Source organism: Typopeltis vanoorti, chromosome 26 (assembly GCF_054136105.1).
Source record: "Typopeltis vanoorti isolate ZY-2024b chromosome 26, IOZ_Tvanoo_1.0, whole genome shotgun sequence".
In the NCBI taxonomy this organism is placed as follows: domain Eukaryota; kingdom Metazoa; phylum Arthropoda; class Arachnida; order Uropygi; family Thelyphonidae; genus Typopeltis; species Typopeltis vanoorti.
The window spans coordinates 22,697,162-22,715,692 of NC_143574.1; the positions used below are offsets into that span (position 1 = coordinate 22,697,162).

The following is an 18,531-nucleotide window of genomic DNA, read 5'->3' on the forward strand; positions in this document are numbered from 1 at the left end:
ATCTTGAGTCCACAGACGGATCTTAGGTCATAAATATTTTTGTAAGCTTTATGGATCTCCACCAAAGCCAGATGCATAGGTCTTTTGTCAGCTCTGGTCATCCTACTGACCTTAATAGGTAGCAGGTCCTGGTAGCAGAAGTTTGCCTCTATTTCATCTGTAGTTACATCCTCTGTAACACCTTGGAGGACCACCTTCAGATTCATCTCCGAGCCGAGAGAGAGAGTGTGATATTGAGTATCACTTGAATCTAACACTTTGGTCAGTTTTCTATAGTCCATCATGGTAGCAGGCTGGATTTTGATGCCATCATCCATATTCTTATCTAAGATGTATTGTGTTTGTAGGTTTGTCATGGTGGACCTTAAGGGTGTCCATTTTTTCTTTTCCCAGAGGATGATCAGGGACATCGTCTCTTTGGGGGAGGCTGAGGAATTGGAACAGGTTATGGATGGTAGGCCACTCGGATTCAAATTTTCTTACAGTCTTTTTGAGAATGCAATATAAGTGTCATCTTCCTCCTCACTCTGACAGCACTACAATAGTTAATATTCTGTTATTTATAACATATATAAACCTACAATGGCGATTCTTATGATGATATGTAACGGAAGCAAAAAATTAGGTGTAGTAAATCACTTTCGTTGTAACTATGGTTTTCTGAAGTATAGTACTTACCCAAAATGTATAAAAAACTTTATATATACAGTCAAATACTTGATCGAACACATCCAAACTTGGAAAAAAAATTCGTCAAGGATAATTCATTAAGAAAAACATAAGCAAAATCTTCTGAAAAAAATTCAAACTCACACCAGCTTATGGAAAGAAATGTCTCTTGTTGTAAATAGCAGAGTAGGAAATGATTGTCAGACATACAAAAATATTTTGGGAAAATTTGGAGAAAAGAGCAAAGCTAATAATAATGGCAAATATCTGTTGGATTTCTGCTCAGGACATGGACTGGTTATTACTAACACCATGTCCCAGCATAAAAATGTGCACAAATTCACATGGAGAGAAGAGGCAAGGAATAAGAAAAGTCTCATGGACTATGTTTTTGTTGATAGTGATGTTTTCTCACTGGTGTAGGATGATGCAATGTATAGAGGATTTCAAATTGGGATCATCAGTTAGTCTTGAGCAGGATAAAATTGAATTACATATTGAAAAGAAGAACATGTAAAAAAGTTTTAAAGAGAATAAAAGTTGAGCAGCTCTCAGATGTGAACTGTAGACTAAATTACAAAAACATCATTCAAGGAAAAATGAAAGAGTTTGAGAACAGGAACCAAACCTTGGATATTCAATGGCAAGCCTTGAAGAAAACCCTGATTGATTCAGCCAGAGAGGTGTGTGGTGAGGTTGTCTGCAAGGATAGAAAAATCAGAACTCCATAGTGGACACAGGAAGTTAGAGGCAATGAAGAAAAATAAGAAAGCATATCAAAAGTTTCTCTAAGAGCTTCTCTAAGAGCACAAGCATATCCGCTTGTGCTCTTAGAGAATACAGAGACAAATGTAAGAAAGCTAAACACTGTGTAAAACTAGCTAAACAAAAGTCATGGGAAGACTTTGCTAAGAACATAGAAAATAAATATCAAGAAAGTCGTAAGATATTCTGGAGATTGTTGAAAAAGCTCAAAAATGGAGGAAAGAATGCTCTAAAAGGAATTAGAAATGATGAAGGTGACATGAAAACTGGAGAAAAAGATATCGTTGAAGTATTGAGTAATTACTTCAAAACATTGCTAAATGAAACAATCAGTAACAGCACAGTTGTAAAACAAACTCAGTGGGCATGCTATCTGGAATACATATCCATTCTAGAAGTAGAAAAAGCCATTAAAAGCTTGAAATGTGGAAAGGCAGCTGAAGAAAATGACATTAGACCAGAAATGCTCATGTATGAAGGTATAAAAGTCTTACAGTGATAGTACAGTGGTAAAAAACACTCAACAGGCATACAGTCAGGAATACATATCCATACTTGAAGTAGAAAAAGATCGAATATCATCTACTTCTGCTGCCTTTCCACATTTCAAGCCTTTGAAATGTGGAAAGGCAGCAGGAGTAGATGATATTCAACCAGAAATGCTGAAGTATGGCGGTATAAGAGTCTTACAGTGGCTGCACTGCATATTTCAGAAGGCCTGGTCAGAGGGACAAATTCCAGATGATTGGAGTAGAGCTCTCATAGTACACATATATAAAAAGGGAAATAAAACTGAAGATGAGAATTGCAGAAGTATTTCCCTACTGAGTGTTCCTGGTAAGATTTATGCAAGCATACTTGAGAAATGGTTGAGAAGGATTTTGGAAGGGAAGCTTGGTGAAGAACAAGCTGGATTCAGACCAAATAGAGGCTGTGAGGATCAGATTTTCACTTTATGACAAATAGTAGAGAAATCATGGAATATAACAAAGATCTGTATTTAAGTTTTGTAGATCTGGAAAAGGCATATGACAAAGTTCCAAGAGAAAAGCTATTAAAAATGCTATAGTTGTATTATGGTGGAAGGTTCCACTTGGTTATACTATAAATTATACTATAAAGAAAGGCAGTCATTCCAGTTTAAATTCGGGTGGTGAAGTAAAGCCTCAGTTTGTTTGTCTGTGCCAAGCCAGATTTTTCAGATTTACTGTTGCTAACGTAAGACTAGTGTTCTTGTATTCCCTTTTCCAGAACATCGAGTTTGTCCATAGTAAGAACTATGACAGTAGCAAGGAACTTGATAGGCAGCACTAAGAGCTAGAGGAGATTTGTTGATAATTAATTTGTTGATAGGAAAAGTAGCCACTAAATTGTATTTCTTAAGAATTTTGGAAATGGGTTGTGAGATGCCAGAAATGTAAGGAACTGGAACTCAATGTACTGTTTCTTTGTTATTTGTTATGTTATTTTATATATTTTAATAATACAGGTATACACCATTCTGCTGATTGCATGTGGAAACTATGACTTCTGGTGATGTAGACTTCATTATCTCCACTAGCTCTTATGGATGAGACCTCAGTGTAGGTTGAAACCAGTATAATGCATAGCATTGTGAAAGAAAGTGTGCTGTGCATTATGGAATTTTGCCTCCACATGCAGTTAGCATAGTGATGAAGATCCCCACCATGTGAAGTTAATTTGCTTACATTTGGATAATGGATTAAAATAATAATATAATATGTCTAGTATAATTTAATTTGTAACCAAGCAAAAGAAGAAAAAAAAAAAAAAAAAATATATATATATATATATATATATATATATATATTTGCTTGGTTACACACACACACACACAAATTTAAGGCATGTATCGTTTGATCCTTATGTTTGACATTGAAGACTTCCCATGATGAATTCCATGGAAATCTGATGTCGATAATGATAATAAATTACATATATTTTCTCTAAGCATTAGTATAATAAATATATATATATATATATAATTTATTGAAGAATTAAGTGAATGTGATCAAGCAAGGGTGTATATTGAACAGGTAACTATTGCTAAGTGGTTTTTCATTGAAGTGAATTAAATCATCTCCTCCCACCCCTTTGAATGTAAGTGCTTTTTTCATTTGGGGGGGGGGTGAATTATTCTGTTGTGTATGGTTCTGGGTGATAAATTCATGGAGTATGTGACCAATAATAATGTTTTAGTTTAAATAAACTTTGAGTTATCTTTAGTGTGGAATAATGCAAAGGTTTTCTTTTCACTTCTTCATTTCACTTCTTTTGTTTTATATATATTGTATTTTTCACAATTATAAGTGTTAGTTTTAACTGAAATCAACTCACATTTGATATTGATATTTTACTAGATTAAAAAAGTTATGAATGGACTGTACAGATCTTTTCAAAAGGAATTTAGGAGTGAAGAATCTTATATTGGTTCTGATGTTCTGCAGATTATACTGGACACAATAAGGGTATGCATGTTTCCTAATTTATTAGCATCATAGTAATGATTATAAATTTATTTTTAAGGAAATCCAATTTATTTGTATTATACAAGTATCCCTATGGAGTCAGAAGACTCGTGGGAGACCCATCATTCACACACTTGCCACTATTCACACAATATTTATCATCATATTGTGTGAATTAAACTCATTTTCTGATGAAGCAACTCACAACCCCTTCTGGTAACCCATTCCACCCATCCACCATCCTTCAAGCAAAAAAAAAAAAAAAAAAAAAAAAAAAAAAAAAAAAAAAAAATCTTGTTCTAACACCTTTGCTAACCACATCATCAAATTCCTGCTATGTACCCTCAAGGGGTGTACAGGATATGACAGTACTACATGAAAAAATTACATCATTACTAACTTCCTATCTACAATTTTCCTCCAAATCAGTCTGTTACTTGTCCAGACTCCAACATTATCAGATCTTATATTTCTATCGTCTAAGGCACTTTGTAGCTTATCAATCCACCTATATCTTAGTCTTCCTCTGGGTCATTTTCCTGCCAACCTGGCAGAGAACACTTGTTTTGCTAATCTTTCCTCTCCCATTCTATTTAAGTGACCATACCACCTGAGATTAGCTCTGCTAACGCATTCCTGGATGCTGACAATGTCAAGTTCTTTCCTAATATCCTCATTTTTAATATGATATTGCCATTAATGCCATCTGTTCACGCCTCTAATCTTTCTCAGGACTCTCATATCTGCGGTCTCTAGTCTTTGGTCAAGTGTTTTACTTCTGACCCAGCTATCAGATCCATAAGTTAAAACTGGTTTGAACACTGTCTTGTATAGAGCTAATTTAGTGTTCCGACTAATTTCTTTCTTATTCCATATGAATTTATTCAATTGACTTCCCACCATACCAGCTTTGCTGATTCTGTTGTCTATTTCTATATTTAATTTACCATCTTCAGTAAAAATCGTGCCTAAGTAGCTGAAATGTTTTACTTGTTCCACAGGTTCTCCATTCACAACACAGTTGACATTTTCAATGATTCTGCTTATTTTCATTGTCTTTGTCTTTTTATTGCTGACCTTCATACCATATCTATTACAACAGCTATTCAATTTAGTCAGAGAATCTTGCAGACTTGTAGCAGATTTATTTAGAAGTATAACATCATCTGCATAAAGCAAAGAGCTGACATTAACATCTCCAATTTTGATATCAGGTTTAATACCACATTCCTTCATAATGTGATCCATATAGATAATGAAGAACAGAGGGGATAATGTACATCCTTGTCTCACACCAGATTTAACATTAAACCATCTTCCTGTACTTCCTTCAATTCTAACTGCTGACTTACAACTCACGTATTGCTTGATATAATGCCCCATTGACACCATATAACTGCAGCGTATTGAATAGCTTCTCTCTTGGCACCTTGTCATATGCCTTTTCCAAATCGACAAAACTTAAATACAGATCTTTGTTGTATTCCCATGCTTTCTCGACTATTTGTCGTAAAGTGAAGATCTGATCCTGACAGCCTCTATTTGGCCTGAATCCAGCTTGTTCTTCACCAAGCTTTTCTTCCACAATTCTTTTCAACCGTTTCTCAAGTATACTTGCATAGATTTTGCCTGGAACACTCAGTAGGGAAATACCTCTGTAATTCTCACATTCAGTTTTATTTCCCTTGCTAACCACACTCTTATACAATTTCCACAGGTGAGCCCCCCCCCCTCATCTACCATTTACGGAACAAAGTTTGCAGTGTCAGTCCTATAAAAACCTCTTTAATTTCATTAAAGAGGTTTTTATGACAAAGAAACAAGCTACACTACAATCTACATGGTATTAAAACTACTGGCCTGACCTCTGGTGAAAAAAAAACAAACTTACTACATCAAAGCTAGAGTCCTGTTATTATCATACATTATACAGGTAATTTATATACATCACAACTAGCTTCTGATGTATTATCATATCTTGTTATATATATATATATATATATATATGACAGAATGATCATTGACTCGGTTAACATACATAGTTTTATGAAAAAAATTGAATGACTAGAACCGAGATTTAATTAAAAAGGTTTTAATATAAACACACTACTAGTTTCGGCCTGTAACAGCCTTCTTCAGGTGACATTATAAAAGAAAAAACACTAAACATTGAGGGTTAAAAGACTATGAACATCATAGACGGTCTTTATACATAATTAGCATTAAAACGTTGTAGTTGTATTTGAAGCTGTTCTTTCATTTGTTGCATTGTTGGGAGAGTGCGTGCTTGCTGCATCACGTGAACGCCAGCACATGATTACAGCTGAATGACTATCAGGGAGGTTGTAGCTTAAGTTGTTATTTAGATGAACAGGATTGAAGATGATTTCTCTCGATTCCACAATTTTTCTCTCTATTTCGTCACTGCAACGGAAGATGTTTGTAGATTTTTCCCAGCAGACTTTGTGACTTTGGTTATCATCATTAGGATTAGCCGAGAAGAGGATATGACTTGATAATGCACTTGCTCGCTGTCTCTTGTAAGTAATGTCTCTCATGTGTTCTTCCATACGCATTTCGACAGATTTGTCTGTCTGCCCGAAATAAGGAATATCGCAGTCACATAATATTTTATATACGCCAGGGTATTTGAGTTGATGATGACAAGGTTTTGGGTGGCTAATTAAGGAACGGATCTTTGGAAGTGGAGTGAACAAGGTTCTGATATTGTATTTTTTTAGAACTTTTGCTAATTTATGTGAAACAGTACTTATGTAAGGAATAGATATATTGCTTTTGAATCTATTTGTTTCTTCTGAGTGATGTCTGGGAGGATTAAGAAGGAATTTGTTAATGATTTTCTTGGAATATCCATTAACTTCGAAAGAAGTTTTCAGATGGTTTATTTCTGTAAGCAATTCATTTGGATCATCAAGAAGAGAACGGGCTCTATGTCCCAAGGTGGAAATTATTCCAAGTCTTTTAACCATAACCATTAACTTTTAACCATTTTGTTCATAGTCTTTTAACCCTCAATGTTTAGTGTTTTTTCTTTTATAATGTCACCTGAAGAAGGCTGTTACAGGCCGAAACTAGTAGTGTGTTTATATTAAAACCTTTTTAATTAAATCTCGGTTCTAGTCATTCAATTTTTTTTTTTTTCATAAAACTATATATATATATATATATATATATACAGGGTGTTCGGGATAAATTTGACATATTTATAATTAATTATATTTTTCCGTAAGTTACATGTATTAACACACACTTCTCTTCATTTAAAAGTTTGGACCCTTCTTCATTCATATACAAGATGTCAGAAAGGATGGATAGCTGGAACCCACCTGAATCATGGAAGAGAATAACTTGTATCATGATGATTCGTGCCCACCATCAAAATAAGGATATTACGACTGCTGCCCAATGCTCCCTGAATACAGTAAAAACAATCGGGCATGAACTAGAGACTTGCAATGGTGACTACGAGGATGTAGCAAGAAGAAAGATCCCTTGCAGACGATCTGATTGCGTTCGTACAGCAGAATTCCTCGCAAATCTGCAGGAACAGGTGTTGAAGAACCCTGGCATTGGAATTCGGGCTTTGTTCGTGGAGTTGCTAACTGTAGTCAAGCCCTGGATAACAAGGGTAGCCAATGGTAGGCCGTATGTATGGCAGCAGGATTCGGCCCCTTGCCACACCTCTGGGAAAAGTCAAAAATGGTTGTCTGAAAATTTCTACGACTTCACCAGTCCAAATGTTTGGCCTCCAAACTCCCCAGACCTTAACCCCATGGATTATTTTGTATGGGGCGCAGTTGAAAAAGACACCAATCGCACTTCCAGTAATACAAAAGCCCAGTTAATGGATAAAATTAAAACAGTTTTTGCGGCCCTTCCCAGGGAGACTGTAGCATCAGCTTGTTCGAGGTTCCGAAGCAGAATTGAAGCTGTGATCGATGCTAATGGTGGTTATTTTGAGTAAATCTTGTTGATAGTATTGTAATTAACTCTGCCTGTAATGTTTTTTTGTCAATTCATTAAATTTAATAGATACAAAGAAGATTTTCTTTTTCCTTACGAAACTGTCAAATTTATCCCGAACACCCTGTATATTGTTAATCCTGTTATTATTTTGTGTAATATCATATATTACACAAAAAAAATTTTACTTATATAACTAAACGTATAAATTAGAACAAACCAGTATGGATGGTGGTCATTAAAAGCAGAAAAATTGCTTAGTCGGAGCTTGCTCGAAAACTTGAACTTGGCCACATGGCTGCCAAACATTAAACACATTCCATAGCCACCTGAACAAACAACATGAGCACATACAGTTTACCACTGAAATTAAAAATCAGAAATCGCTTCCTTTCCTGGATATTCTGGTGAAATGTTTTCCCTCTGGTAGTCAACAGACTACACGAGGGAAATTTCTGTTGATATTATCAACAGAAAAATCAAAAACTATGGCCTTTAAAGGACAAGATCCAACAAGAACTAAAATAGTAATAGATAACAAGATCTTAGAACAATCGAATTCATTTAACTACCTAGGATGTATGATCACATATGAAAATGAAAAAGATATAAATGTAAAAATTACAAAATATTTAAAAATAACAAGTGTAATTAATTCTATATTTAAACCAAACTGTATGGAAGCGAAATCTGGAGAATAAAACAAAAAGACAAACAAAGATTAACAACAGCAGAAATTAAGTTTATGAGAAAAACTGCAAAGTATTCCCTATTTGATCACAAAAGAAATGAAGAAATTATGAAAGAATTAAACCAAGAACCTGTAATAGAAAAAATTAAAAAATATAAACATAAATGGATGGAACACGTTCAAAGAATGAAAACAGAAAGATTACCAAAACAAGCCTTAAAATACAAGCCATTAGGAAAAAGAAAACCAGGACGTCCTCTTAAACGATTTAACGATGACTTCTAAGGCCGGAACAGGCCATGCTAGGCCTAAATCCTTGATATGCATGATGATGGAAAGTAAATATTATAATGGCATAATAGTAGCTAAAGTATGCTATTCTCTATATATAATATAATCCAAGATGGACTCTATGTCCAAGATTTTATGAATAAACAAACAAGTTAATGAAGCTAATAATTCAGTCATTCTTACCTTAACCATTATAAAAAGTTATCAAATTGAATTAAGTTAATTTAAAATTTTGCCTATGGAGTGGGTGAAAACATCTGCTTTGTTTTGTTTGCATACCTGTAGTAAATTGAGAACTATGTAGAAAGAAGAAAATTCTGAAAGTCATGAGCAAAAAAGAAAAATCAGGTCCGAAGGCAGAATCACTTTTTTAAATGTGACTCGCACCCACAAAAGGTTATAAACCTATAGTACATTAGTACTGCAGGTGGGCTAAGATTTTTTTTGTTTGTTTAATTTTATTTTTGCATGAACTCAGCTTTAGACCCAAGCTTGGAACTTTTTCGAGTCACTTCAGACTTCCAGTAAGTTGCACAGTGGTCTCATGCTAAGTGATTAAATTCATCTCTCACTAAGGACAATCACAAACATCTGTCTTGGGGCTGGATTCAAGCCTGTATCCTGGTGGTTTGAAGAGTGGATATTCTAACCTCTTGGCCAATCAAGCCAGCGAATTTGTCTTAGTGAGAAGGGCTTCTGGCTTCTCTAAGGCAATGACATTCTTTTCATAGTTAGAATTATTACTTTAAAATAGTATTGGCAGAGGAGTTTTATCCAGTTTAGTTAAGTCTTGCTGAACTGTTGCTCTAAGCGCTGGATATAAGATTTCAGGAACCTTGTATAGGTTAACTCCTTTGAGAATAGCTTATCCAGATATTCCTCACTCCATCATATGAATGAAGCCAGTAGAAATTAGGTTTGAATTAAGTGGATATTGTTGTCTGTAATTATCATATTTTCTGCAATTGCTAATTTTCACATTAAAAGGAACATATAATTCTGTGATATTTTGATCTCTTTGTACCATACCTTTGAACAGTCTAAAATTTCTTGATATATATATATATATATATATATATAAACTTTTTTTACATGCCTAATTTGTTTAGAGGTTTTGTTTGATATGTGCTTATTTTAGTTTACATCTAAAAGGATTGCTTTTCATGTAATCCATATAGACAGGACATATTTCTTCAAGATATGTAGAGAAACCAAGTATGAAACTAGTCATTGGAGCCTGTCACCCAGTCACTCCCTCTCATACCATTCCACAAACTCATTTCTGAATTAAAAGATGCATAGGAATGATATTCTGTACTAACCAGGAATATCTTGCTTACTTTGCTTACTTGGGAAATGGAGTAAAACCAGGTTTAAAATAGCTTGGCATCTTTAACATATCTTCTTTATATTTAACACACCAAAACCCCTACCATCAGGAAAAGCAGGGCAACTAAACTGTTCTGTCAGGTTCTATATCCTGAATCCTTTATGCATGTTTGACATGCCAGAAATATGTTCATATACTCAGATTGCTTGTTATGGCTCTGCCACTGATGCCAATTTGACATGCACATGAAAATAGAAATTGCAAAATTAAGACACCCAAATGTACTGTGCATGCCAAAGGTGGAAGGATTAGAAATTCAAAGATCAATATAGAGTCATATCAGGAGATGAAAAGGGAATATACCATAGCAATAATATCTAGTAAAAAGCTCTCTTACATTTTGAGAAGATAAGTTTGAAAAAAAGAAAAAGAAAAAAAAAGTATCTATAAGGTCTGGTCAAAAAGGTCCAGAACATAATTTATTTAAATATATTCAAAAGCATACATTTTACTCTTTACTCTCACATTTTTCTTTTTACTTCTTCCAGCAGTTCTCTCATATTCATAATGAAGGTGTATTTTCTTGATCATGAGAATTAGTAATAATATTTTTGGTTTGCAGATTAATAAAATTGATCAACACTTGATCTGTAAACCAAAAATATTATTACTAGTTCTCTCATATCTTCTCTGATTACATATTTCTACTTTCAAATCATTTGTGTCTGCCAAAACAACTCTTTTACTTCCTGCCTTTACAAACAAACATATTCACTGATATCCTTGATTTTTGTACCTGGGAAACATTTTTTTCATCATGTCCTTACAAAACACACCTCTTATAGAAACTCCATATGATGCGCTGTCTTCACTCTCATTTTCTTGTTCTTTCATACTCTACCTGCTCCCTTTCTCTTTCATTCTCCCTGCAGTGTCACCTAGACACTTCTCATTTGTTAATAATTGTCAGTAATTTTTTGTATGCTCTCATCCTGTTGATTCATTAACAATCATGGCCCTTCTCAATTCATTTCTCTCATATTGTGGCAGCAGACTCTCATAGTCTTTACTCTCACATTTTTCTTTTTACTCTTCCAGCAGTTCTCTCATATCTTTAACTTCTTGTTAACACGTTCGCTGCCAACTACGAGTATACTCGTAGTTGGTAAACCAGCCACACAAGCCAGCTACGAGTATACTCGTATGACGCTTATCACTGGCAATGAGATTACTGTACTGACCTTGAAGAAGTGAAAATGCTTGGCTTGTGGAGCTAGCATCAAAACTGTGTATTCTCATAGATGGTATATGCTCTGCACAAGCCAACTACGAGTATACTCGTATGACGCTTACCGTCGGGAACAGACTATGCCGAAGTAGCGTGGCAGCGAACGTGTTAAAGAAGTTTTCCTTCCCTGATAATGCTTCAAATTTTTATCATAATGTGCTTTAACTCCAGTTATTTCTTGAAAATGTTACTGACAGGCAGTATGCATACATGGTTTATTGCACACATAATAACCTGTTGTCAGCTGACTGTCATAGCTAATAAGGATGACATTAACATTACTAAAATAATGAAATAGCCCAGTGCATAAATATGAAATGGGTGATTACGAATAGGATCATGACTCTTTCTATTGATTTCAGGCTCTCACAACACTAAGTATGATTAAATGATTTCAAAAGAATTGTAAGATGCCATTAGTAATCAGTCACTTAATTGTAGTTTGTGTATAGTTTACGAAACAAATATTAAATCATATGAACTTAGAAATATGTTTTTCCTGTTTTCAGACAATTACCCTGCAGTTATTACAAGGTCGACAGCAGATGCCATCAGTTACTGATGAAACAGACACAGGTGGGATTTTTATTTTTTCTCAATATTAAATTGTTTGTACCAGTGTTTCCCAGGTTATGGTCTGTGAAAAGTTTGATGTGGTCTGTCAAGCTCTGTTTACATAAATGTAATAATGGTTAAACATGACTCAGACCTTTCTGTCAAGCAAGAAATTTACTTTTGTAGAAAGTGAATGTATTTTTCCTACTGAACCTCTGTATTTTGTACTTTTCCAAGAGAATATCACTTCATATAGATGTCCACCTTCTTAAAATATTTTTGAGTTACTGCAGATTTCCTAATCACTTTTGCCATTTACACATCTGCATATCTTATATGTCTGGTGTAATCCGTATTTGTATATTCTATTCTAAGCTTTATCCATATTTGCATATTTATATGTGTCACTGAATTCATACCAGTGTATTGTATGCTTAGCTTAATTCAATATTCTATGTTTAATATTTAGCTTAAACCATGCATATTTCTAAATACATCTAGAAATACAGGCTCAAACATGAAAAAAAAATATAGTACTTATTTAAAAAATTCCAATATATTTCATCCAATGTAGCGCGGACATTGTCAGTGAGAAAGAAGAGATGATTGGTGACTACATTCAAAAGATGCATCATAAGAATGGGTCACATAGTATGTGCTTACTAGCTCATGTCCTACTTGCAGCTGAGTTGACATGAATGCACTATAAGAGATCAAAGGAACAATTGTAAAAGTTTCTGCAATTAAATTGAAATAACTTAAAAAAATTATGAACAATTAATGATCACTTTCCAATTGAAATTGGCATATAGTCAGAGGGATTGAAGTTTCAGATGATTTTGTAGTGTTTCACATGTTTCAATAGGAAAAGATGATCAAATTTAAAGTTTAGCTGGAATGAAGCATCTTCATCTGATTCTAAAGAACTCTTGTCTAGTATCAGTGGCATAGGAAATAAGTCACATTTGTTGGATTCCTAAAAATGCAATATAGTCTTGATGTTCTTGGAATCCAATCAACGTAGAGCAGTCGGTCTGTCCAAAGTAACAAAGCTGACACGAACAAGGTACTTGATAGACAACTGGTAAGGAGAAAAGTGGTAATATATCCTTATATATCCTTTGGGAATAGAAAGAAAACAGTTTCTAAGATGGTTTGAAGGAAGTATATATATTGAATTTGGAAAGAATCCATGCTATTTATTTCAGACATTCTTTTAAGGTAGGGTATGGAAAGTCTTCTCACGTCACATTGTAGTCTGCTTGAGGGATGATAACTGTCAAGAATTTCCTGAATAGCTTCATTGTAACCATTAGTCATCAGAATGATTCTTATTTTATTTAATTCATCTAACAGAAAGAAAAGAAGGGAATCAGAATATCAGATCACAAGAATTCTTGCACATAGAGGCTGGTATTTGATACATCAATAATTCAATATGACCTGTAGGATCTTGGATTATTAAGTATATCCAAACAAAGGAAGCCTGTTGTTGGATTCATATTCAATGGTTAACTTTATATATGTAAGTACAAAGAGTTAATATTATCTGGTAATTGTAGCGATTTTGTTTGTCTGAGACCACACTGCAAAGACAGCAACAAAACCAAGTACAAGTTGGAGAAAATTTAATGGAAGAGTTTATTTATCAAAAAAACCAGTAAGTCCCTGTTAATAAATCAAATACATGAAACTAAGAAATATTTCTTAAATAATGCTCAGCTTCTCGATCTCAAAAATTCTTTAAAACATCCTTAGTCAAGGCCATTTTGAGTTAATTTTTAGTATTTCACTATCCTTGGCCAAACAAGTACATTTAAATCATAAACATAGAATGATTCACAAGTTTGAAGTATTTAAACATAGAACCATCACAACACTCAACTGATACCTGAAACAATTCATAATAAGTGGGTTATAAATGTAATAAACAGCCCACTCACAAATGAGGAACTAAGTACTCTGCCTAAAGGTCCAGATTTTGCCTTGTTTCTTCAATGTGTGTGTGTATGTTGACCTTTCTTGAATATCATGGTAGGAGTGGAAAAAGGCATCAGAGAGTTCATCGTCATCTGAGCAATTCAGGTATAGGCTTTTTATGTCCTGTTCCTGCTCTGCAGATAAAGTTGATCTTTTCACCTTAATCTTGGACGTCCACAGTCTCTTCTTCGTGTAGGTTTATATTCATATGCTAATTTGAGAATCCTATTGTTATTCATCCTTTCTATGTGGTGTAGCCAATTCTGCTGATATTCTTCTATTTCTTGTATGATGTTTTTTGTATTTCATCGTTCTCTTATTTCTGTATTTTTCTTTTTTATCCAACCTAGTGAGTCCCAGGAGAGGTCTTAGAAACTTCATCTGTGCTGCTTCTAGTCTTTGTTTGTTTCTTTGTTTTAGAATCCAAATTTCATTTCCAAATTTGAGAGATGGTTTAGAGGTCATATTATGTAATCTTAGTTCATCATCATCAAATTCCTGACATGTACCCTCAAGGGGTGTACAAGATATGACAGTACTACATGAAAAATTTACATTGTTACTAACTTCCTATCTACAATTTTTCTCCAAATCAATCTGTTACTTGTCAAGACTCCAACATTATCATATCTTATATTTCTATCGTCTAAGACACTTTGTACCTTATCAATTCACCTCTATCTTGGTCTTCCTCCAGATCGTTTTCCTGCCAACCTGGCAGAGAACACTTGTTTTGCTAATCTTTCCTCGCCCATTCAAGTGACCATACCACCTGAGATTAGCTCTGTTAACGCATTCCTGGATGCTGACAATGTCAAATTCTTTCCTAATATTCTCGTTTTTAATATGATATTGCCATTGATGCCATCTGTTCACACCTCTAATCTTTCTCAGGACTCTCATATCTGCAGTCTCTAGTCTTTGGTCAAGTGTTTTACTTCTGACCAAGCTCTCAGATCCATAAGTTAAAACTGGTTTGAACACTATCTTGTATCCAGCTAATTTAGTGTTCCAACTAATTTCTCAATTAGTTGGAACACTAAAAAGTCAATTGAATAAATGAATTTATTCAATTGACTTCCTACCATACCAGCTTTGTTGATTCTGTTGTCTATTTCATATTTAATTTACCATCTTCAGTAAAAATCATGCCTAAGTAGCTGAAATGTTTTACTTGTTCCACAGGTTCCCCATTCAAAACACAGTTGATATTTTCAACGATTCTACCTATTTTCATTGTCTTTGTCTTTTTGTTGCTGACCTTCATACCATAGAGAGGATAATGTACATCCTTGTCTCACACCAGATTTAACATTAAACCATCTTCCTGTACTTCAATTCTAACAGCTGACTTGCAACTCAAATAAAGACTAAGTATTGCTTGATATAATGCCCCATTGACACTATATAATTGCATATGGAATAGCTTCTCTCTTGGCACCTTGTCATATGCCTTTTCCAGATCAACAAAACTTAAATACAGATCCTCGTTATATTCCCATGATTTCTCGACTATTTGTCATAAAGTGAAGATCTGATCCTGACAGCCATTATTTGACCTGAATCCAGCTTGTTCTTCATCAAGCTTTTCTTCCACAATTCTTCTGAACTGTTTATCAAGTATACTTGCATACATCTTGCCAGGAACATTCAGTAGGGAAATACCTCTGTAATTCTCACATTTACTTTTATTTCCCTTTTTTATATATGGGTACTATTAGAGCTCTACTCCAATCATCGGGAATTCGTCCCTCTGTCCAGGCTTTCTGAACTATGTAGTGCAGCCACTGTAAGACTTTTATGCCACCATACTTGAGCATTTCTGGTCGAATATCATCTACTCCTGCTGCCTTTCCACATTTCAAGCCTTTGATGGCTTTTTCTACTTCAAGTATGGATATGTATTCCTGACTGTATGCCTGTTGAGTGTTTTTTATCACTGTGCAATCACTGCTTGTTCCATTTAGCAATTTTTTGAAGTAATTACTCCATACTTCAATGATATCTTTTTCTCCTGTTTTCATGTCACCTTTATCATCCCTAACTCCTTTTACAGCACTCTTTCCTCCATTTCCAAGCTTCTTCAACAACCTCCAGAATATCTTACCACCTTCTTGATATTTATTTTCTATGTTCTTGCCAAAGTCCTCCCATGACTTTTGTTTAGCTAGTTTTACACAGTGTTTCGTTTCATTTGTCTCTGTATTCTCTAAGAGCACAAGCTGACTTATTTGTCAAGAACTTTTGATATGCTTTCTTCTTTTCCTTCACTGCCTCTTTAACTTCCTGTGTCCACCATGCAGTTCTGATTTTTCTATCCTTGCAGACAACTTCACCACATGCCTCTCTAGCTTAATCAATTAGGGTTTTCTTCAAGGCTTGCCTCTGAATATCCAAGATTTGGTTCCTGTTCTCAAACTCTTTCATTTTTTCTTCAATAATCTTTGTATAATTTAGTCTACAGTTCACATCTGAGAGCTGCTCGACTTTTATTCGCTTTAAAACTTTCTTACATGTTATTCTTTTCAATATGAAATTCAATTTTATCCTGCTCAAGACTAAATAGTGATCGCTTCCAATTTCAAATCCTGTGTACACTCTGGTGTCCTTCACCACCGGGAAGAAAACATCACTTTCAGCAATAACATAGTTAATAAGACTTTATTTATTCCTTGCTTCTTCTCTCCATGTGAATTTGTGCTTTTATAAAAGTTTCTGATACTCTCCTGTTTTAGGAGGTGAATTTTAAACTGTTTATTAGATGTTGGTTCATTTTCTTTTTTTTCTTTTGAAGTATGTGGTTCTTTTTATGAATTCGAGTCTGCTTTCAACTGATATGTGATCACTATCAATTTCGCTTCCTCTAAAAACCCTTGTATCTTTGATATTATTATTTAATTTGTTGTTAATAATAATGTAATATATTATTGATTTAGTTCCTCTTGCTTGCAACGTGTGTACTTATGTATATTTTTATGCCTGAAGAAAGTAATGCTGATTTTTAGACTTTTAATTATGCAGAAGTCTCTTAATAAAATTCCATTATTATTGATTACTGATTCTCCCTCTGACCCAATGCATCCTGTTATTGGGTTATTTCCCACTCTAGCATTGAAATCTCCGATCAATAGTATTGGTTCATTTTTATTTGTTTCATCAATACATTCCTGAAGTTTTCTGTAAAATTCTTGTCTCTTCCTCTTTTCCATCTACTGGTGCATAAATTCCGAAAATATTGAATGTTTGATTCATAATTTTCATTCTAACTTTGATTATTCTGTCTGATACCCAAGTATAATCCAAAATTTTGTTTTTCTATTTTTTTATTAATCCAAATTGCAGCCCCAGATGAAGCCCATTTGTCTTCTGGAATTCCGGAGAAAATCATGACATAATCTTCCAGAATCTGAGATCCCTTCTTTTTCTTTTTTGTCTCAGTTATTGCTACTGTTTCAGTGTTTGTTTCTATTTTTTAGTTCTCTGTTTAGCTCATCAATTCTGTGTGTGATTCCACTGACATTCCAAGTTGCTATTTTTAATTTCTCAAAGAGAAGTCCCTGTCCATTAGCCAGGTCAGTTCCGATGAAATCCATCCTATTTTTCTTCTTCAGAGCTTTGCGAGTAATTGTAAATTTCCCCTGGATAGGCTACCAACCTTTTGCAGGGTGAGGTTGGTGGTTTTTTGGTTGGTGAGTTTGGTGGCTGCCACCTTAAGGCCTCCAAATCTGCCTTTTGGGAGGGAAAGCAGACTCCCACTGCGTGAGATAGAAAGAACATAGTATCATAGGAAAGATTCACCCCCTAGCCCTCAACTACTCTAATAGCATTGGGGGGGGGGGGGGAGCAAGAGGAAACAACCAGAAAGAAAGAAAGAAGAGTAGGGACCAGTCTACAGATAATATACAGATGTATATTACATGAATTAAGGCACGGTCCAGCATCAGGCGCCTTGGATTTGCTGCTCCCGTATTCACTGAAGTGAGCCCTTGAGGACGCATCAGAGAGTTATGCATATTAATCAAATTGTGTTTTGAAATTTCCCAAACTTTACACAAGGCAAACCCCCCCCCCTTTGAATATACCCTTCTCAGAAGTACTAGCTCATTGCTCCCTACATCAAAACACAAGTGTTGTCATCACAAAGGCTGATTAGAGTAATGCTACTGTTGTAATGGATAACACAGAGTATAATCATAAAATTAATATCTTATTGTAGTATAGGTCAGCTTATAGTGACCCAACAGAAACAGCAGGAACTCAACTAAGAGTCAAATTAATAAATTAAATAAATTATTGGACAGTATATAATCTTAGGGTGCTACTACTGCTGAGAAGTTATAAATTCATCATTCCGATCTGCCACGTCTCTATGATCTTCCCGAAGTCCAAACAGATATCTATCCACTGTGCTCAGTAGTAGACTGTATTAGCTCTCCCACATACTATCATAATAAACATCTTTCTCGTCATCTTCAACTCATTGGAAATC

The 18,531-nt window shown here is 34.6% G+C and overlaps 1 protein-coding gene across 9 annotated transcripts in view; it reads left to right on the forward strand.

The window, feature by feature from the left end:
* Positions 1-18,531, forward strand: part of LOC150092408 (FK506-binding protein 15-like) — a 398,069-nt gene that overhangs the window by 314,574 nt on the left and 64,964 nt on the right. For all 9 annotated transcript variants that reach the window (XM_090415127.1, XM_090415130.1, XM_090415126.1 and 6 more), the window contains 2 exons: positions 3,816-3,923; positions 12,017-12,083. In XM_090415127.1, the coding sequence (XP_090271253.1) occupies positions 3,816-3,923; positions 12,017-12,083 (175 nt within the window). The remainder of the gene's footprint in view (positions 1-3,815; positions 3,924-12,016; positions 12,084-18,531) is intronic.